This window comes from Schistocerca piceifrons, chromosome 8 (assembly GCF_021461385.2).
Source record: "Schistocerca piceifrons isolate TAMUIC-IGC-003096 chromosome 8, iqSchPice1.1, whole genome shotgun sequence".
In the NCBI taxonomy this organism is placed as follows: domain Eukaryota; kingdom Metazoa; phylum Arthropoda; class Insecta; order Orthoptera; family Acrididae; genus Schistocerca; species Schistocerca piceifrons.
In genome coordinates this window covers 429,867,139-429,890,050 of record NC_060145.1, presented here as the reverse complement: position 1 = coordinate 429,890,050, position 22,912 = coordinate 429,867,139, and the positions used below count along the sequence as shown (strand labels likewise).

Here is a 22,912-nt window from a genome sequence, read left to right as displayed (position 1 = left end):
ATGATAATTTAAGCCATTCATTGGCAGACATTTTGTAGTTGTAAGGCGAGACATGCACCATGAAATTGACTATAAGGTATCAGTAGTCTTGTCAAGCATGACAGCTCAGGCTATCATGCACTGTACAGGCCAACTCAAATTTTGCTTGAAATTGAACTTACATTTCTTTGTTGAATTTCTGGTGAGCTTTCACTCATTTCTTTTAAAAATATGGGATATTGCTTATTGGTTCTCAGTAGAATGACCTCTTACAATTTCTCTGTCTAATGTTCAGATACCTTGCATAATAATTAAAGTGCCAATAAAATTATAGAACAGAAATGTTTTCGTGTTTGATACTTTGTAATTGAAAAGATGGGAAATAGTAAAAAAAATCATTAATTAAAGTGCCAATAAAATTATAGAACAGAAATGTTTTAGTGTTTGATACTTTGTAATTGAAAAGATGGAAAATAGTAAAAAAAAAAACATTTTCTGATTGTATTCGTAGAACATTTTCTTATCTTTGACTATAATTTTTCAGTGTGTTTATATTCTTTTTTTCAATTTGCAGGTATGTGAGAAGAATAATATGGTTATAATTTCTCCAATCTTGGAAAGAGATGAGGCACATGATGATGTGATTTGGAATACAGCTGTAGTTGTGGATCAACATGGTAAAGTACTCGGCAAACATAGGAAAAACCATATTCCTCGTGTTGGTGATTTCAATGAATCGACCTACTACGCAGAAGGCAACACAGGCCATCCAGTTTTTCAGGTAGGCTACAAACTGAGTGAGTGTTTCTTGTGAGCATGTTTCACGTGCTTCAATTAGATATGAGATTCTGGTAACTATGTATCAGACTAATAGAGCACCTACTTTCCACCTACCAAAAAAAACTAGAATTTGGTATGGAAATAACAACCTTTGTGTCATAATAGAGACAAAACTATCACTGACAAAGAAATTTTAAAAAACTTTTAATTCGTTGGCACAAATGCACAAAATCTCAACAGAAAGTACCAGTTTGTGTCTTGATTAACATTCTTCATCTTTTTTTCTCTGCCTCTGGTTCATGAGGTTTTGACTAATCAGTGAGACAATTAATCTTCATGCCTGATTCATTAAATTTTAGGAATTCACCCACATCAACTCTATCTCTTCTTCTTCTTCTTCTTCTTCTTCTTCTTCTTCTTCTAATATATTGGGTGTATGTCTCACGGCCATCTTCAGAATGTGCTTGCAGATTGAAGCCTTAGTTTGTTAGCCAACTCTGAAGTTGGCTGAAAGGTTTATGGCTAAAAATATCAAAAGAAGCAAAAATAGAATTTACATGCCTGCACACCTGAAATTTAATGGGTCAGTTACCATGCCACAAAAACATGAAGATGCACAATTTTCTTACCTTCTTGCAGAGCACTAGTTCTGGTGTAGTCATTACATTACTCTCTCTCACTGAGCGAGGTGGCGCAGTGGTTAGACACTGGACTCGCATTCGGGCGGATGACGGTTCAATCCCACCTCCAGCCGTCCTGATTTAGGTTTTCCGTAATTTCCCTAAATCGCTCCAGGCAAATGCCAGGATGGTTCCTTTGAAAGGGCACGGCCAACTTCCTTCCCCATCCTTCCCTAATCTGATGAGACCAATGACCTCGCTGTCTGGTCTCCTTCCCCAAAACAAACCCAATCCAACACTTTCTCAGTGGAAAATATGGCCACATTATTACATTTTTTAATGATTTCTTGTTTACTGTGTCCACTCAGCAAAATTTTCTGTCTCTCTCTCTCTCTCTCTCTCTCTCTCTCTCTCTCTCTCTCTCTCTCTTTCTCTCCTCTCTCTGTTTTAGAAATATTGTTGAATTGTTAAACATATTGTTTTAAAATGCTTAAAATCCTATAAGATTGGAAGAAATGGTTGTTTTCATCCTGGTTGCCTTGCAGCCTGTTATGCCTTACAGCAGCATGTACTCCGTACGCATTAGGGGCTATCATACTGGAATGAATGGATTGAATCTGGAAGCACCTACAAGAGGACTAGCCTCACAGTCCATGGGTCTATTTAAAGACAGACACTGCTGACATGCCTCAGTTGACATTACACTGAGCTATCTCGAAATGCAACCAATGGGATAATTAAGTTAACAAAATGCATCCTCAATGAAAAGTGTGGAATCTCTTTAATGTCAGACAGTTGATGGTAAGAGTGAGGCACCATGTAAATAGTGTACAACTAAATATTATAAATCCTTGGCCTCGTGATTAACAGAACATCTTATCAGATGTGTTTGTTGCCATCTGTCTGTTGTATGGGTAGCTTTGGATGACGAATCTCAATGTAAAATAAAAAATAAAAAAAAATCAACAAATAATAGGCTGTGGAATATTGAAGTATCAAGGACATCATCTTCATGTACACTGTCATCAGTGCCTTCAGGTTCTTCTCTCTGTGAACAACTTATAACATATTCACCACAACCCACTTCATCTGGGCATAAGGATATTCATCAAAAAAACTGATAATGATGATACAGCTATATGTAAGGTGCTACGCAAAATATCCAATAATTTCATTGTAAAAATGAGAAAAATATACTTACATGCTAGTCCTCAGTCACCTTCAAAGTAATCACCTTGGGCACATATGCAATGATCCAAGTGTTGTTCTCATTTTCGGAAGCACTGCTTGAAGTCTGCAGGGGGAAAGATGTTCAGGATCCATTGCGATTCCACTTGCATGTGTTCATTCGAGCCAAAACATTGCCCTTTCAAGGCGATTTTCATCTTTTGGAAGAGGTAGAAGTCACATGTGGTACATTTGGTGTGTAGGGAGGGTGGTGGACCATTGCAGTATTGTTTCTGGTAAGGAATTCCTTCACAACAAGTGAGGCGTGCACAGATGCTTTGTCATGGTGCACCAATCAGTTTTTATTTTTCCACAACTCTGGTCATTTGCATCAAACATTTTCCCTCAGTCACCTCAAAACCTTGCAATAAAACTGCCCATTGACAGTCTATGTGGAACAAATTCCTTATGCACTATTCCCCAAATGTTGAAAAAAATTATCACCATTGACTTCATGTTGCTGCAAACTTCTCAAACTTTTTTCAGCCTTGGACAAGATAGCATTTTCTATTGTGATGATTGCTGCTTCATTTCAGGGTCATAACCATAGACACAAGATTTGCCACCTTTTTCAACTATGGATAAGAATTTTGGACACTGTCAAACTCTTTGTTGCAGCTCCTTGCACATCTGAATCCTGAGATTTCATCGGTCAATACTGAGAAGAGGCGAGGGCAAGCTTTGCTGCAATCCACCTCATGTTCATTTCATTGGCTAGAATTTGTTGACACGTACCATACAACAGCCCAAGTCTGTTACAAACATCATGAATGGTCTGCCTTTGGCCTCTGTGAATCATGTCACACACTTTAATGACTATTTCCAGTGTTCTTCATGTCGAAAGTCGACCAGAGTGTTTCTCATATTCCACAGATTCTTGACCTTCCTTCAAGTGCTTGAATTAGTTAAATGTTCTTGCTTGACTCAGTGAACTCCCACCAAATGCCTCTGTCAGCACGCAGTGGGTTTCAGCTGCAGTTTTCTTCAACTTGAATTTGGTGCAAGTCCATGTCTCCTTCACATTATCCATTTCACAATTCATAGAAGAACTGAAACACATCCTGACATGCACCATTACAACTCACAGCTGCATACGCCAAAGATGATGCAGCTTTATTATTGGTCCTGTAGATCATACAATTTGTACAGCTGGAGTAGCTGAGACAAGTACCTTGAGAAATCTAGCGGCAAAATATCAGTTGCTCTGGTTTGACCAGCACTGTGAAATTACCAGACATTTTGCGTAGAACCTCGTGTGCATCAGCTGCTCCATTATCTATGCTGTATTCAAAATATTGGCGGGAAGCCTTTCAGAAAATATGGAGTATGTGTCACCTTATCACCATCTGTTTAGGACATCTTTGATTTCTGCCAAATATCTTCTTTTGAATACATTTTTCACAAAGAAGTTGGACTGTTCAAGTGCTCTTGCATTGATTTCATCTACATGTACATATATTTACATATTTGCAAGCCACCTTACACCCTAATCTCATGTATCTTATCTTTGTCATCCTTATGTGCAATTTATGTTGGTGGCAGCAGAATCATTTGGCAGTCAGCTTCAAATGCTGGTTCTGTAAATTTTCTCATTAGTGTTCCTCGAGAAGAATATTGCCTTGCCTCCAAGGATTCCTATTTGAGTTCTCGAAACATCTCCAGAACGTGTGCCTATTGTTTGAACATGGATGTCTTTGAGCCACTCATGTATCTGTGAACTTATTCCATATGCTCATACCTTTGTTAACAGCCTACAATGGGACACTGTGTCGAATGCTATCTGGAAATCTAGAAATGTGGAATCTGCCTGTTGCCTTTCATCCATAGTTCACAGTGTATCATGTGCCAAAAGGGCAAGCTGAGTTTTTAACAAGTGTTGCTTTCTAAAACCAGGCCTATTCGTGGACATAAGCTTCTCAGCCTCAAGAAAATTCGTTATATTCAAACATGGAATGTGTTCAAGGGTCCTGCAGCATACCAAAGTTAGGGATATTGGTCTGTAAGGTTGCAGGTCCAATCTTCAATTTCCACACCAGATACGTCAACAAGGGATTGAATGTGAGCCTTAGATCCACTTAGCGATTTTACATAGGACTAGAATTTTCTCAGGTTCTCTGCCAGACCTTCCGCTAAGGTATGACAGTGGTAGTTGTTGTATACCTTGCACAAAGATCTTTTCAACAGACACATGAATCTGTACTAATCTTTGCTTGTTGTCATTTGTGCATTCTCTTTTGAACTGAGAGTGCAACAGCCTCTGCTTCCTCAGCACCTTACGAATTTTGTTATTAAACCATAGTGGGTCTTTTCCATCCTTAATCCACTTACTAGGCACATAACTCTCCAGACCACAATTTCCAATCTACTTGAACTTTGCCTATAATCCTATGTTGCTGGAACTAAGTGATATCAGTTCACTCCCTAAGTGAGATGCTAACAACTGCTTGTCTGCTCTCCTAGCCTTCTTGACTGATTTATTAACTTTTGTAACCGTAGTTTCTATAATTACATCATGATCCTAATCCCTGTTTCTATACTGACATAGTTGATAAGATTCACCCTATTTGTAGCTACAAGGTCTAAAATATTTCCATTGTGTGTGGCCTGCCGAGCTAGCTGCTCGACACAGTTTTCAGAAAATGTGTTCAATAGAACTTTGCATGACATGACTGTCTGTACCCCATGCAATAAATCCATAGATATCAGATGAATGCACTCATGTATCAAGGAATAATATGTGAACCCTACCATGAAAATACCTCAGCCAGTATTCTATAGTAGTACGTAACGTGGCGAGGAAAGGGAAACTGCACGGCATATTGCTTTGCTACTAGTTGAAATTTTTACTTAAATAGGTGTAACAAGGTTTATTGCAGTGGTCACGGACAATGCAGACAATGAGCGAAATATGTGGACTGCATGGGAAGTAGTAGAGGAGCAACATACTCATATTCTTGCACACACTGTGCAGTGCATATATTTAATCTACTAATAAACGACATACTGTCACTGAGAATGCTGTACAAATGCTTCCATCTACCAAAGACTATAGTGAAATTCTTTAAGGAGCATTACATCCCACATGCTGTATTGAAAATGTAGAGCAAAAATAAATATGGTCCTGCCTCTGTGACACTAAAGCTTCTGTCACCAACTGACTTAGTAGGTATTGTGATTTGTTTGGACAGTTTACTTAAGAATAAAGAGGCTGTGTTAGTTTTAGAGGAGTTTTTTACTGCCTCTACCCCCTCCCCTCCCCCTCCCCCTGCCATGCTGAAAATATAACTTGGAGACGTCTTTATGTTTTTCGAGTCACAGAGGCCTAAGATTTTAAGAATGGTAACAATGTATCATAATTACTGTATTGAAACGTTTTGTATGATTTATTTACATCAGTGCAAGAAATTGCAATTAGATAGCTTGTCTGAAACATATTTGTCTAAGAATTTGAGGAGTACTTCTACCGTGCAGTTATTTTAAAATCTGTGACAACTTCATAATTAATACAATATAAAATCAAAGTATGCATTCCCAGTTATTTGTATCTCACCTAGCTTGAAGATTGTGAACACAGGTCTTCATTCTATGGCTGTGTGCAAATGTAAATGGAGGGAGGGGGGGGGGGGGGGGCTGCTGCATTTTTCTGATGTTTCAACCTATCTTTGCGAAATATGGTTCCAGCTGTGCACTGACAAACAGTGTTGGACTTGTTGTCAGCAGCAAGTATGCTCAGCTGCAAATGGGCACATTTTCCTGGCTAGACAGCAGCATCCACTGAGGCAGGCCCTCAGGAACTAAATCACAAAAACCCGTTGTTAAACAAAGCTATTAATCTTTTTTAGAATTTCTTGCCAATTCTCACAATAGTGCATTCTCCATAAGTTAGTGGAAAAATATGAAAATTAATATATTGGTACCAGTATGTAAAACTGTTCCGGCATAATGACAACCAAAGGCATGAATATGAAGGACAGAAGACCGGAGAAGGCTGTGAGATGATGTCAGCCAATAGTTCACTGACTAGGACTGCACCACGACAGGAGAGGCCTCTGTCCAAAGAGAATATAAGCGCTGCTCCTACCAGCCTCGTGCAGACAGTAGAAGATGCACACTAGCAGAGGTGCTAGCAGACCTAGGCTAGAAATGACGCACTAGAAGAGAAGCACTAGAAGGGCCGTGATTAGTGATCCATATGAACTTATGTAAATTACTTGTATGGACATTGTATATAGCGAAGGACATTGATTGTTTGCAAATCGCCAATTGTTTGCAATCGAAAGTTAAGTATTGACAATCTAATTCATTGTAATAAAAACCATTAATGTGATTTGCTTGAATTGTTGTTAAGCTATCTGAGAAATCAGCATCCTTTAGGCACCCTATAGGAGATGAGTGGGCAGGACGCCAGAAAAACCATAAATGCTTTTAGAAAAATACGGTACAAGAGGGGTGGAGGGACACACCAACCCCCTTGGCCTAGCACCTTGGTGCCAATGGACATCTTCTTTTAGTGAACAAATTCTTGTACTAATGCACATCTGACATCACTAGAGATGATACAAAATTAGTGCTGACACAAAGATGTTTTGAAGTAGAATGATGCATGGCTACGAATCCGAGTGTCTGTATCAGTTTACCTTTATTTCTTCCCCTCATTACCTATTTATTTACGTCATAGTTACAAGTACTCCACATTTTCAGAAGCTTTCATTAATCAAAAAGAAAAAAAAGTGAATATTGTGTTGAGAAACTTATACCAGACATTTTAAGTTTCCACTAAGGATTTTTTCCTAGTAGAAATAGTAATTTTTATAAAAAATTCAAGGTAAACATATTGATTCATTTCTAAAATCTATAAAAATGTGTGCTTTCTTCATCTGACATTTTATGATTGTATGGAGTGCTCCCTGGTGTACCCGCACAATCCACTCCTCTGTGTGTGTTCCGCTTGCCATCCACTAGTCCTATCAGATGAACCATTTTGAACTTAAAGTACCTTGGTCATACAAGAGACATGAAATGATCTTGAATGTCACATGTTTCACACCATATTTGTTACCTGTTTTTAGTCTACAGTCACTACTCATGTACACAAATGGTTCACAGCAAATAGCCTAGCCCTAAATTTTTCAAAAAATATGATACAGTTTCAGATAATGAATAAAAACTTCAAGTGCCTGAGATGGATATTAACAATCAGAAAATTTGCGAAACTTCACATACAAAATTCCTCAACATTCAGGTAGAGTGTCAGTTAAGATGGAAACAGCAAAGTGATTGGCTTTTCAAGAAACTTATCTTAGTGTGCTTTGCACTAAGAGCCATTTCTCACTCTGTTGACAGAGAAGTAATGCTGTTGTCATATCTTGCTTGTTTCTGTTCTATATTTTACTATGGTATAATCTTCTGGAAAAATACTGCAGAAGTTTAAATTAATCACAGGGTCTCTAACAGAACATCCTGTAGACATCCCTTCAAGTTTCTCATGATATGTAGGCCTACTATTACATGTCAATATATGTATACTTGTTGATGCCATTTGTAGCCAACAACAGGGATTTATTTCAGAAAAATTATGACATTTGCAGCCATCACACAAGACAGGTGAAAAATTTCCATGAAGGCTCTGCAGCTCTCATGAAGGTATGCAGGGGAATTACTGAGTCAGATATAAAAGTACACAGGAAGTTTCCCATCAATATAAAAAAGAAAATTATTATTCTAGAAGTCTTTCACCACCTGCCACACCCTGAGGTGACCTACCAATCGACCACGGTTGAGAGATCAGCCTCAGTGCAAGCAGTAACTGGGCTGGCCCCTGGTGCGAACCAATTGCTGGATGTCTGTTGGATGCCCACAGCAGGCCCACAACAGTGATGCCCATACACTGCAGCTTCAAGATGTGTAACTGAAGCTATCACACCCTGGAGCTGAGAGCAAAGTGTCACCAACTTGGCTTGCATCTGCAAACAGCAATCACAGCCCTATCCATACTAAAGACCACAGAAAACTACACAACACAGACATACAAAATACTATTGACATGCCCTATGGAAGTCTGCTGTAGATAGTGATGAAAATATAAGAACTTAGTCTAATAAGTTAGATTAACACACAGAGACTCAAATACTAATCTACCAAAGCACTCAGGACAGATTAAATAATTCGCTCCTGATTAGAAACTTGTAATATGTCACAAAATCATTTTAATTACTGACCCAAATGCAAATGTGAGAACTCTGTCTATTAATATTAAATAAACATGCAGAAATCAAAGAAACTATACTACCAAAGCACACAGATGAAATTATACAATTCGCGCATGGTTAGCAACTTGTAAAATCAATTACTTCCCTGTTGCTGCTTGTGCCTCGGTTGGCTGCTGCTGCCTCCTTCCTAGTCACCTTGACCAACTGTATCCTCACCCACAATTACTTGTCCTTTGAAGGCATTACCTACAAACAAATCCAGGGTGTGGGTATGGGCACCCATATGGCACCATCCTATGCCAACATATTTGTGGGCCATCTAGAGGAAACCTTCCTAAACACCCAGAATCCTAAACACCTAGTTCACATTCATTGAAGACATATTTGTGACCTGCGATCTGGATCAAGAGTGAGGACATCCTGTCCACATTCCTCCAGAACCTCAACAACTTCTCCCCCTTTTGTTTCACCTGGTGCTACTCAACCCACAAGCCACCTTATTAGATGTTGATTACATCAGTACCTCCATCCATATCAAACCTACTAACCATCAGAAATACCTACACTTCCACAGCTGCCACCCATTCCAAACCAAGAAATCTCTTCCGTTCTCCCAGCCACCCATGGCCGTTGCATCTACAGTGATGAGCGGTTCCTCTCGAAATATACCAAGGGTCTCATTTAAGCCTTCACAGATCATAATTATCCTCCCAGCCTTGTACAAAAACAAATCTCTCGTGCCTTATTTTACTTCCAAAGTCCCACATGAAATATTTCTCTATCTAAAAACTTGCTGAAATAAAAATGTACATTTTGAATATATAAGGGTGTGATGAAGAATAATGCCTCTGAATTTTTGATCATGTTCTCAACATCAGCTGAGATATTATATGTCATGCATATTACTAAGTCAACTTTGCAAGTTGCAACCCTCTGCTGCTAGAGGCTCTGAATTATGGTGTGTAATGTGGCATTGTGTAATGTAACTATATCAGTGCATGAGAAACAGCATGCTGTAATTGAGTTTCTAACCGCAGAAGAGTTCATTCACACATGGTGCACCCTCTCCTTCAGCATTACAATATCAGACCACATACAAACATTGCAACATCTACAACAGTCAGAAGTCTTCGGTTCACTGTCATCTGTCATCCTCCATAGACTCCTGGTTGGCCTCCTCTGATCTTCATGTTTTCAAAAAACATTAATGAACGCCTTTGACAGTGATGAAGCATTGCAATCAGAGGTGAGATTGTGGCTCCATCAGGAAAGCTGAACGTTCTACAGTGGTGGTATAAACAAACTAGTCTCTTGTTGGGGGAAATGTGTTCATCGCCAAGATGACTATGTTGAGAAATAAATATGCAGGCATGAAGAATAAAGATGTAGAATGTTAATAAAGTGTTTTGTTTTAAAAAGCTTTAAGAGTTTTCACATAAAAGATTTGGAGACATTACTTTTCAGCACACCCTCATAGAAAAATTAGTGCTACAGGACAGAAATACTAGATTTTTGAAAGGCCTGCATTCTGAAATTTGAATAATTGTGCACCAACATTTTTGCACACAGAAACTTTTCCTGAATAGTGAAATTTAGAAAAAAATATGATGTTCTTTACATGGTATAAAAACAGAGCTGTCAAATCAGATAGGTCAATTCTAAAACAAGCTGTAATTAGTGGGCACAGATTTTTAAGTGCATGTGGAGTTCATGAGACTTCAAATTTAGATATTTCCTTAAAGAAAATGCTTGTGTGTTGCATGTAACATGTAAACTACTCTCAGAATAATAAGACATAAATTTACAGTTTGAAAAGAATTTAAAAATTTCCTGTATATGTGATATATGGTTCCAATAAGTAAAACCAAGAAGAAGAAAAACTTTTTCATATTAAGACTGGTATCAGAGCAGATGGATTTATCTCATCTTGCTTCTTGGTGGTATCAGATAAAGAACACTATGGTAGGTCTTTTTGTAAATGTCTCAGGCAGCACGAGCAGGGAAGGTTTTATGAAGTGAAGCAAGAAGTTGTGCGGTATGTACCTGATAAATGAAATGGAAGTGTCAGCATTATTCAAAGCGTTACCAGACAGGATATTTTGAATAGAAGGTTGGGCAAGAATTCAAAACTGATACTGGATGATGCACACAGATGAGAAAGAGAACAGGGGTTACATTACAGTGAGAAACAGTTCTTGCTCAGTGACTTGCAACAGTCTTTGATGAAAAACTAATTAAATTCCAGAGCCATGCACACGGTGTAAAACAGTTTACTGATCTGTATGAGAAAAACCAATCAAATGCCTGTTTGTTGCTCAAAGTGCAACATTTGCGGTGCAACTAATAGGTTGCTGCTGGCAGCATTAGTAGATAAAGATGGAGTTTCCACAGTGTCTTGAACTGTTGCTGGTTTAGTGTTGGTATTTGAAGAGGGAGATGTGTTGGTGGCGTTGCTTTGCATTGTTGCATCTACAGGAGGAGTCGCAGAGTGTGGTGAGGTAAGCTGGTGCAGTGATGGTGACAGTTAGTGTGCCATCTGCTGAAAAATGGGAGTCCTGCCATGTCAAGTACTGGTTGGACAGCAGTGGTGTGCATGAAAATGTGTGACAGAGCTTCCATCCGACCACCTGTCCATGTAGGCTGCAGTAATCACGAGGTCAGTATTGCGTAACATGATGGATATGTCATCAGGCAGAAAATGGTGGAGATTTACACACTCTCAGAAATTGATGAACAGGTGCATAGGAGACAGTGGGGTGGGGAGTGTCTGTTGTGAGAGCCCACGCTGGTTTAAGCTAGTTCACCAACATTTTTTTTTTTGTTTCCCAGCAGTTTCGATATAAGTGTTTGTATCATGTTTCAACATTTGATATGGTCCTTAAACGCTGGTTGTAGGGTGGGTTTCACGGCATGTGTGCATAGCATCACATGAGAGTATGTGGCCAGATCTTTATGAATAAAGATTCATTGTGTCATGTGGTGGGAGGGGGTGGCACATGGATGTTTTGTATATGTGTGTGCATGCATGTGACTAAGTCTGGCTAGTCCTGGTCTGTGGGGACCGTGTCATGCACTACAAATTCAGCGGGTAGAGTGAAGGGCTCGCCATTTTGGTGAGCAATGTGTCAAAATCATCTTTATGTGCCGTGTGAATGCCCAGGAGAACCCATAGGAGGGCTTCCATCCATGATTCTGAGTGGCACATGACAGCAGCTGTCATCAACTGATGCCACTGTTCCACAAGGGCATTGGATTAGGGGTGGTAAGCAGTTGTGTGGAACTGGCAGCATCTGCTTAGGTAGCGTAAGTCATTGAATAGTTGGGACTTGAACTGCAGACCCTGATACAACATTGAGGAGGCCGGGCAGCCGAATCTGGCAGTACGACTGTTGATGAATGTTTTTGCTAGTGTCTCTGCTGATATGTCGGTAATGGGTGTTTTCTCCAGCCACTGTTTCATGTGATCTATCATTAACAGAATGTAACAGTAACCATGTGATTTGGGGAGAGGCCCTACAATGTCAGTCTGGATGTGCTGGAAGCAACCATTGGAATCGGGATTTTGACAAAGGTAGGGAGGGGGGGGGGGCGAGGGGGGGGAGGGGAGGGGCTGCGTATGACATGCAGTTTTTACCTGCTGGCACAGAATGCAGGTTCTGGCCCATGTGGCACAATCCTTTTTAATGTTAGGCCAGACAAACTGTTCTGTGATGAGGTGTATGGTAGAGTATACTGCCAGATGTGCAAGTTTGTGGAGAAGGTCAAAAACTGACCTGCAATGTGGCTCTGGGGTGACTGGTCAGACTCATCCATTCAAAACATCACACCAAACTTGTTTGATCATGACGGGTAGCGTGCTTGTTGAGTCCAGTGTCTGGTTTGTTAAACAAGCTGTGGAGCTCGGCGTCTGTCGCTTGTTCATCTGTGATCCTAACAAAGTCCAACTGAGTGGATGTAGTGGCACTACAGGAAAAGGAGTCCACCACAATATTATCAGCACTTTTACTGTATCACATGTTGGTACTTAACTGTGCTACAAAGTTGAGGTGGCTGAATCTCCTGGATGCATAATCCACTAATGTGTTGTGGAATGCATCTGCCAATGGGTGATGGTGTATTTATATGGTAAGGTGTCTACCCTCATCATCATCATCATCTTGAAAGTGATGAACTGCTTCATATATGGCTTGTAGTTTGTAGTCAAATGTGGACAATTTTTTCTGGACTTTGGTAAGTTTGCATAAGAAAAACTGACCAGCTGAGTGATGACACTGATCTAGTGCTGTAAAGGAGCTGCAGTTGGATGATTGCTAGCATCAGACATGATAACTAGATGTGCATTGGCTGAGGGTTGTGGCATACAAACTTTTATTTTGTCAAAGGCCATATTTGCGGTGTCCAATCGAGGTGTCATTTACCAGATGCATTCTTGCTGAGGAGTGCTTGGGTGACTGGTAGCGAAGTTCCAGTCTCGTGTGGCAATTAGTTCCTTTAGAAATTTATGACCCCCAAAAACGTATGCTGCTCTTAGTAGTTGTTGGGAGATGGGAGGAAGCATATCTAGTGAGTTTTCTCATGAATAGGACGCATCTCAGGCACGTCGACATGGCATCCAACAGCGGTCATATGGGGTTGCAGAAGTTGGTACTTGTCATCGTTTATAATGACGGTGTGAGAGGCAAGCTTATCAACAATGATATACAGGTGGTCATTATTGCCTTCCTTGTTTTGCAAACAGATTATGATGTCATCTAGATAGGTGCAACACAAAAGCAATTGAACTCTGCACTATCATTAAATCTTTGCTATGTCTGTGCCAAATTTTTTAGTCCATGCAGCATGTAGAGGAACTCAAAGAGACCAAATGGCATGATTATTTCAGTTTTTGGTATGTCTGAAGCTGCCATTATAATTTACAAGTAAGGTGTTTTGCAATCAACAATGTTAAAAATTTTTGCCCCAGCCTAGATGTGTGAAAACTCATGCAAGTTTCGAATGGGGTAGCTGTCAGTGCTTGTACAGGTGTTGAGGTAGTGGTAATTACCACATAGGTGTCAAGTACCATTCTTTTCAGGAACTAGTTTAATTGAGGAAGCCTAAGCACTGTCTGATGGCCTGACTATGACAGCTCGTAAAAATTCGTCCACTGCAGCTTTAGCTGTTTTAAGTTTGAGGGGAGGTAGACAGTGGGACTGGTGATGGACAGGGGCACCTGGTGTTTTTGCAATATGGTGGACAGTGCCGTCCGACATGGCACAGATTGTATGCAGTCTAATGGGGGAGTGTGCAGCAAGTCCAGGATGTGGGGTATGAAATGATTCACTGTTGCTGTTGACGTCACACAACATGGTCTCAGGAGTGTTCTCACATGGGGGTTGTGATCATTCACTAACCTGAGAAGTGGCACCCCGATAGTGATTGGTGTTTGAGGTGATGAAGGTCATCAAGATGCTGTTGAGCTGCATATAGTGATGCAGTGGCATCCACGATTTGTCTCTGTAATTGTTCATTGTTCATGCATGTGATCTCGTTGTCATGATGTAATATGAGTACTCGGCTGCCTTTAAGTGTAGCTGGTTTGTAGCTTCAGATCATGTGGTATGTCGAGCAGTGGCAGTGTGGCCAAAGGCATTACAGTCCCAGCAGGTAGTGTATCTCTGACAACATCACGGATCAGCTGCTGGCCATCCTGTCGTAATAGGAGGACATGATTTAAATCTGACAGTAGTTGGTAGTGCTGGAGGAAACTGGCTCAGGACTGGTTGAACTGTCTCTGCTACTAGGGATGTTCAAGGTATTTACATATCTGTGCAGAGATCGGGCGTGATGTGTGCAGTTCCAGCAACTGTGATTACAGTGTCATTGGACATGTGCAGTTGCAGCAGCAATAGCGACAGTGCAGAAAGTGAGAGAGCAGGTGGTAGAGTGCTCATATTGACCCTGGTATCAATGAGAAAATACATGTGCAGGCACCTGTCATGGACGTATAGTCTGCCCATTGAAACATTGTGTCGCTACTATTTTGTTCTGGTGTACAGAGGTGTCTTGTTAATGAAGAGCGGCCTGGTGCACCTAAGTCAGGCCACTGTTCTAGTTTGGCTAGGCACAAGGTTGTCTGCAGCACTGTGCGACCTGCCCAAATCTGGTGTGAAACCAGCAGTAGCATTGTTATGTGTTGGGCATGGAAGCAGATGATGCACTTGATTGGTGCACTTGATTGAGTCATTGACCAGCTGGGGGGGGGGGGGGAGAGGAGGCAACAACATTGTGTGTCACAGTAGGCAACTGTTGTCCACCGGAACCATGGAAGGTGCTCGAGGCAGGGGCTACAACCCAGTTCTGGTCAGTCCGGTCATCATTGGGCAGTCTGCAGCTGGACTGAATGTCGGGCCAGCTCGGCCCGGCTTGTGCAAAACCAGTTTCAGTGCAGGCGTACTGAGCATTGAGTGCAGTGTAGTGCTGTTGAGTGTTAATTAGAATGTGGTTTTGTGACAGTGCCTGCATTCTTTCAATGAGTCAAAGTTTAAACTCCAGTGGTGCCTCCTCAAGCCCTAGCATCACTGTCTGGATGTTCTCTGGCAGTTTCAGGAACCAAAGTGTCCTTAGTGCACAGTCAGGCAGAAGCGTTGTGTCAAGTAGCAGGCAGTGACAGAACAAAGACGGCATGGCTGAAGGCAAACCACATTGCAGGAGAATCCGCATGGAACAATGGTAGTTTCAGATGGTAGTGGCCAACGTGATGGCCATCAGTGATTTAAGTGTAGGGCACCATTGTGAGGCAGGTGTGGCATGGCCAGGAGGTGTGGGAGGTGCTTGATATAGGGTGACAAGTGATGAGGTGAGTCATGTTGTGGTCCGGGTGGCATCAGTGACACATGGTGACTTGCCTAGAACTTGGGTGGCTGTTTGAAGAACGGCTGTGGGTGAGAGTGAAGTTCTGGGGCTGATGGGAGTAGGTATGGCTTTTCCAACGTCGGATATCTGAGGCGATGGGAAATTTATGTAAGAATGTGCATGAGGTCCTGGCACCATAAAGAAGGAAGGCATGGTCCATTTGTTACCCAGTGGCACAGTCAATGTCTCATGGAGTTAGTATGGATGTGTAGTCATTCATGACACAACTGACATGGGTGTGACTTCACTTGAACCAGGAGGCAGCAGTATCTGACTTTACCAAAATGAGGTTGTGAAAAACTCATTCTCGGAGTCCATAGTTGGTTTTGGTGCTGAGTGCAGGTAATAAAACAGTGCTGGACCAGAAACGAGTCAGTTATTACGCCCAGTGCAGCTGGGGTGTGAGTGATGTCATGGTCTGTCTCGCAGAACTCGCATTTAGTCACAAAGGTCGGAACTGGATTTGTAAAATTAGAATGCAGAGGTTCTGAAAGGAGATGTAAACCTTGATTGTGGTGTCCATTGGCTGCTGAATGACAAAACAGAACAATGGAGTGGTATGGCATTGGCCATTGTTGGTCAACCATAATGGCTCTGCGGAGGCATCCGAATGGTTCAGGAAATTAATGTGAATATCATAATGCTCCTAATCACCAGCATTGGAACACGCAAAATTTTGTTCCTGTGCAAAAGTTGAAGGCACTTAGCTTAATGTTCGTCATGGAGGTGGGCAGCCATTGTTTAATGTGAGTCTCTGCTACACTTTTGTCTGAAGTACAAGGAACTGATTCACTTGGTGTCAAATCTGGAATGTTTATTTTGAAGTCACTCAGTAAATTCGACATTTGTTGTGGCACAGTTCTCTGCTTGGCATCAGTGGCAATGCAAGGTTGGTCCGAAGATATGGCAAACAACAAAGGCATTGCTGATATGTTGCTTGGCACTATAGTATTTTCCAAGCCTTAGCAATTTTGCACGTGAAATTTTTGTGGAATTAGTGTAATTCCTAAATTGTAACTTTAATATTACTTTGTTTGCAGACTTCATTTGGTAAAATTGCTGTAAACATTTGTTATGGACGTCATCACCCATTGAACTGGCTTATGTTTGGAATTAATGGAGCTGAAATTGTTTTCAACCCTTCAGCTACAGTAGGTGCACTGAGGTGAGATAATTTAAAAATATCTAAGTGATAATAAGGTTTGTAATTTTGTTCTTCTATTAGTAGTTATTATTATTATTATTCTTTCCTTTCTCAGATGTTATGTTTGGTTAAAAATGGAAAGTGATGCAGACCTTGATCAAGCGTGACTTCCTTTTAACTGTACGGTATATGTTACATTGCATTTAGGAACTTTTGGGTAATTGAACATGTATCAATAATTACAGATTTCTATAGTTGTATATATAAGTTTGGATGTAGCTGTATTGCGTTGATGTACTGGTGGATACTGTGTGGTATGACTCCTGTAGTTGATAGTATAATTGGTATAATGTCAACTTTATCCTGATGCCACATGTCCTTGACTTCCTCAGCCAGTTGGATGTATTTTTCAATTTTTTCTCCTGTTTTCTTCTGTATATTTGTTGTATTGGGTATGGATATTTCGATTAGTTGTGTTAATTTCTTCTTTTTATTGGTGAGTATGATGTCAGGTTTGTTATGTGGTGTTGTTTTATCTGTTATAATGGTTCTGTTCCAGTATAATTTGTATTCATCATTCTCCAGTACATTTTGTGGTGCATACTTGTATGTGGGAATATGTTGTTTTATTAGTTTATGTTGTATGTCAGGAAATGATCTTCAACTATATGTTTTATGGTTTACATAGCAGCTCCACAATTGCTCTTGGGAGAAACTATTTTCCCCCATCTACCACAGTTTGTTCATGTTCTATTTAGAGTAGACCATATTTTGTGAGGCTTGTGAAATTCAGGTGGTGTGGTGGTGAGGCAGGCAATATTGTCAAAGACAGGAAGTGCCCAATTGGTTCACTCATCTTTCCAATATCCAACTATGTTAAATCCATTTTCATTCAAAATTTTTCACTCTTTAAAGGTGGATGTCTATAATCCCGTCAGGTTGTCTCGCTGTCAGGGATGACTTCATGGATTAGCAGGGGTGTTTTCAGTCTTTCTGAGTTCTCTAACAAGTGATTCCTCTCATCACAGATGGGGAGCAGCTATGTGGTGTAGTGCAGATAACCAATAGGTTGGGGTCACCTTTATAGCACTTGATATAAGGTCCATAGTTTGATTTAGGTGAATACTGATGTCACTTGTATGATTTTATTGTCCCAAACAGTTGCACAATTTTCCAGTCCTGGATACACAAGACCAAAAGTTGAAGTCCATAGCATGGTGTCTGAAGAGCCACAAGAAGTACCAGCAAATTTCTGTGAGAGTTCTCACTGTATTTAACAGATGATTCCCGAAGCTCAGGTTTCAGGGCGACACCTAGATATTTTTGATGTCAATTTCAGGACAGTAGTTCACTCTCAAAGTAAGTACTGAGCCCTCTGTTGGCTGACTTGTTGTAGAGGTGGAATGTAGGGACTTGCATCTTTGTGACACTGAGCTGCAATCTGCAATGGCAAAAGTATTTCCTAATAACGTTTCAGTCTTTGTCAGTATGTTTTCCGTGGCTTCTGTATCTTTATAACATACTGCCAGGGACAGCCATCAACATATCCAGACTTCTGTGGCGTGATTTTAGGAATATCAGCTACATAAAAGTTGTATAACAGGGAGGCCACAACATATCCCAGCGAGAAGCCATTGGTCAGCTTCATTTCAGTGCTCACTCTTATCACCCATGATCACTTGGAAGCATCTGTCAGAAAGCAAGGCAATGACTGGGTTGATGGTAGTTTTGCAGGGGATCACTTTCATGAGTTTCAATAACATGCCCTGTCTTTAAGCTATGTTGTATTCTGCTGCAAGATCAATAAACACAGCTTATGTTTTCAACTGTGTTTGGTACCCTGCTTCTATGAATATTACTTATGAGAGAACTTGATCTGAGCAGCTTTGATGAGGGAATTTATGAGGACAACAGTTCAAACCATCTAGTTTCAGGTTTTCCATAATTTCTCTAAATTGTTCAGGGCAAATTCTGGGATGGTTCCTTTGAAAGGGTATAGCTGATTTCCTTCCCCATCATTGACACAATCCACACTTGTTCTCCATCTCTAATGACCTCGATGTCGACAGAACATTAAACACAATCTTCCTTCCTCCCTTGATGAGGGCAAAATACTGCCTGTTCAGTTGGGATATGTTGCAGTATCTCAGAGATGATCTTGTTATGGAAAAATCTTACCAAAAGTTTGTAAATCATACTGAGCAATGCTATTGGTTTATATTTTTTTGGAGAATCATTGGAATTTTCTGGTTTTAAGACCGAAATTATCTTAGCTCTCCTGAGTTGATGGGGAACACTGCCTGTCTGTGAGATACTGGTGAAAAAACAAGCAAGCTGATTTCTTGTAGTCACCACAATGTACAAGGAATTAGATGTGGATGCCACCAAAACCAGGGGCTTTTGCTAATTCCATTTCCTGAAGAACTATTGTCATTTTTTTTCATGTTGAAGGGGACCAAGTAATTGGTTTTTGTTTTGCAGGCTGCTTTGATGGTCATCAGCTCTTTTTTAACTTGATCTTGTGGAGTTATTGACGTTGACACCATATGATTAGTGGTTTGATTCGGTGATGCATAGAGCCACATACTTGTTCCTCTGGGCTATTATCTCCTAGCTTCCTCAGTAATGACCAAGCTTCGTGCTTGACATTTTCAAATCTTAAGTCTTCAACTCTCTCAGCCCAATTTGCACATCTCACAGTTGTGAAGTAATTCATGTGTCATCTCGTGATCTCTGCTTTGCTGGAATTCCTCATACAAGTTCTTGCATTCAACAGTCCAGCAAATGTTGGATTCCTTTTGGCAGCCTCTATAAATGATTTATTTGCTGTATTGATAGCTGTCACTGTAAACCTCTAATAGTTCCTATTTGCTGCCAGTATCCATCCCATGCACTTGTCTAAGTTAATGAAGAATGCCTTTTAGTCAGCTTTTTTAAACTTTTAGCTAGGACGTGGAATAGATCGTATTAATAGGATATTGATACTGAGTTCAATGAGGACTGAACAATGTTGGCCTTGTGGAAAATGTGAGAGAAATTTACAAGTTGCTGCTAATGGCTGGCTATTATTACTGGCAGCTGCCAAGCAGCAGGATTATACTCCTGCTACCAAACTGCTGACTGGAACATACCTAGATCTTTAGTGTCAAACACATGGTGTGTGCCCCTCTGATCAGTTAACCAAATCATCACATTTTCATAATTTTCTTTATATTTCCAACATTAGTGATGACTGGTGAAGTTTCCAAGATATGCTGGATGGAGATGGGTGTTCAAGTTTTCATGTGTTCATCTTTTGGTGAGGTACAAGAGGAAAGTTTGTAGACATTAATGATGGTAACCTCGCAAATCTTCACAACTAGTTCACGAACATAGTTGTCAGTGGAAGTGGCAATGAGAGGTGCAGTCTCAACATTTAATCTCACACACATGGCTGTGCCAGAAGCTTGGTCCTTACTTATGAGAGAACTTGATCTGAGCAGCTTTGATGAGGGAATTTATGAGGACAACAGTTCAAACCATCCAGTTTCAGGTTTTCCATGATTTCTCTAAATTGTTCAGGGCACCCAGAAAATTGAAACCAGATGTTTTGTTTCTTGATACAGCATTTTCTTCAGATTTACCTTGTGTCTTCTGTATGGCACCCAGGTTGATGTGGCTGTCACTTAAAGTTTTTTGTAGGATTTGACATTTAGTTTGCTTGTTCCCCCTACATTAAAGTGGAAAACTCAGAGAGCGGGTCTGAGCTTCTTTGGGAGTTGGTCCTTAGGAAAGTCTGTCTCTTGGAATCATGGCATGGTATGTGACATTAAATGCCAGGAGATTTCTTTGATTGTCTGCCACTAGCTGTGCTAGCTCATTTAGTGTTATCCAGGACAACCATGTAATGTTCTCATATATGTAGCATTAAACACTGATAGACATATACAAAGGACAAAGGCACATACCCCACCCTTACTTTCAGAACTAGGAGTTTCTTCCTCGGGGAGAAAAATAGATAGGCTGGGGAGGGTTAAAAAGGAAGGGCATCTCATGCAGACCCCAGGATGAGATGAACCCACTCTAGTGAGGACAAGGAGTCTGAATGAGCTGTCCTATCGCAAATATAACTATACTTAAGAAGACATGGTGGTTATCTGTCCTTCTCTCTCTGAGGTCTCCATGTTCATCTTTGCTGCCCATCATCCTCACAATATGTGTATCCCTATGTAGCAGGCAAGGTGGACCCACCCACTTATTCTTATACCATTCCTAACAGTAACATAATTTGCTTTTCTTTATTTAATCTAGTTTTACAAGTGGCACACATACAATATAGTGAGAAAGTTCTGGTAGAATGCGAATAATTTAGGGGTAAAGGAGACAAGTCACCTTATATCAGAAGCATTGCATAAAGCCATAAAGTTTTATTGCTTTCTATGTGAGTTCCCAGTTGCTGATGATGGCAACTAATTAATTTACCTGGAAACAACTTTGAATTTAAGATTACTAAGGAATGCATGTAGTTGGAATTCTTAGTGAGTAAATACATGTTTCTTGCTAATGTGATACACCCCAGCTGAAAGCCCTTATTTTCCCCTTCTCCATAAACATCATACTTTATCCAGAACCATCCAAGTTCAAAAATTATTTGCAATCAAAGTTTTCATGTTCTAGAATGTTCTAATCTTAAATACTTATTATTTCCAAAATTTAGTACTGTGCTATGTTACCCTGATTTTTCTTATTTCAAAAATGCCACTTTTACTAGGATAATTTATTAGTTTACCAGTTATTCAAGACAGAAAATTTCCTTTTTTGGTCAATTTTGGCAGGAAAGGGGAATCCCTCTAGAAGACAAAAGTGTTTTCCATAACATAGTTCCTACAATTTTATCAATTTTTCTGTTATCTGACCTTTAATTAAACATACTTCCTATCTTAGTCATTATAATTTCATCTGCCCAATTGTTGTTCTCTAAGGTTAATATAAAAAAATGTGATAAATTTTAATTATTATTCCTATGCACCTTTGTAAGTAGATGTGCAAGACAACACTGCAGTCAGTTCTGGATTGCTTATCAAAAAGTACATATAATGATACAGGTCACTAATTCAGATTAACTGAGTCAACTACACATAATTAGTACCTAGTTAAGGTATACACAGGTAGTCAGTGTATGACACTCAAATTGAATGCTACTGTGTAACCCTTTTGCAGTAACATATAATTAGCCTATAAGTGATCATATGGCATTACTGGCCAGGAGGCCCCATCCAGGGAAGTTACTAAATGTTACATCAATGTTATGTAACAGGGGAGTGGTGAGTGGAAGAAGTATGTATATGCACTATATGCATGTAACTGCAATCTAATCTGCCACTGATGAACTGTGAAATAGTTAATGAGTGTAACCCACCTGTCCAGTCAAAATATTGTGACTCCTGACTATTAAAAACTGACCATCATAAAATAAAAATTGTGCTTTAACAAAATCATGAAAAGGGTAGTTGCTACTCACCATATAGCGGAGATGCTGGGTCACACACAGATAAGCACAAGAAAAAGACTGTTACAAAGTAAGCTTTCGGCCCACAAGGCCTTTGTCAAAAATAGATAGACGACTGACACACACACACACACACACACATACATATATACACTACACACTACACACGTTGACCACAGTCTCTGACAGCTGACACCAGACTACGAGCTGCAGCAGCAGTGCATGGTGGGAGAGGCAACTTGGTGGTGGTAAGGAGGAGGCTGGGCCAGGGAGGGGAAGGGATAGCAGGATAGGGGTGGGGAACAGTAAAATGCTGCTGGGGAGTGTGCAGGGATGACGTAGAGAGAGGGTAGGGCAGCTAGGTGCAGTCAGGAGATTAGACAGATGGCAGGGGAGAGAGGGATTTTTTTGGGGGGGGGGGGGGGGGGGGGGATGGCAGAAAAGGAGTGAAGTAAAGAGACAGGGTGCATTGGTAAACAGAGGGCTGTGTAGTGCTGGAATGGGAACAGGGAAGGGGCTAGATGGGTGAGGCGAGGAGGGTTACGGGAACATATGATATATGGCAGGGAAC

The 22,912-nt window shown here is 40.5% G+C and overlaps 1 protein-coding gene across 2 annotated transcripts in view; it reads left to right on the top strand.

Annotated features, from left to right (window-relative positions):
- LOC124711983 (beta-ureidopropionase) overlaps nucleotides 1-22,912 on the top strand; it is a 154,218-nt gene that overhangs the window by 90,296 nt on the left and 41,010 nt on the right. The window contains exons 5-6 of one of the 2 annotated variants that reach the window (XM_047242265.1): nucleotides 554-760; nucleotides 16,750-16,874. In XM_047242265.1, the coding sequence (XP_047098221.1) occupies nucleotides 554-760; nucleotides 16,750-16,874 (332 nt within the window). The remainder of the gene's footprint in view (nucleotides 1-553; nucleotides 761-16,749; nucleotides 16,875-22,912) is intronic. The other variant, XM_047242266.1, reaches the window with a different exon arrangement.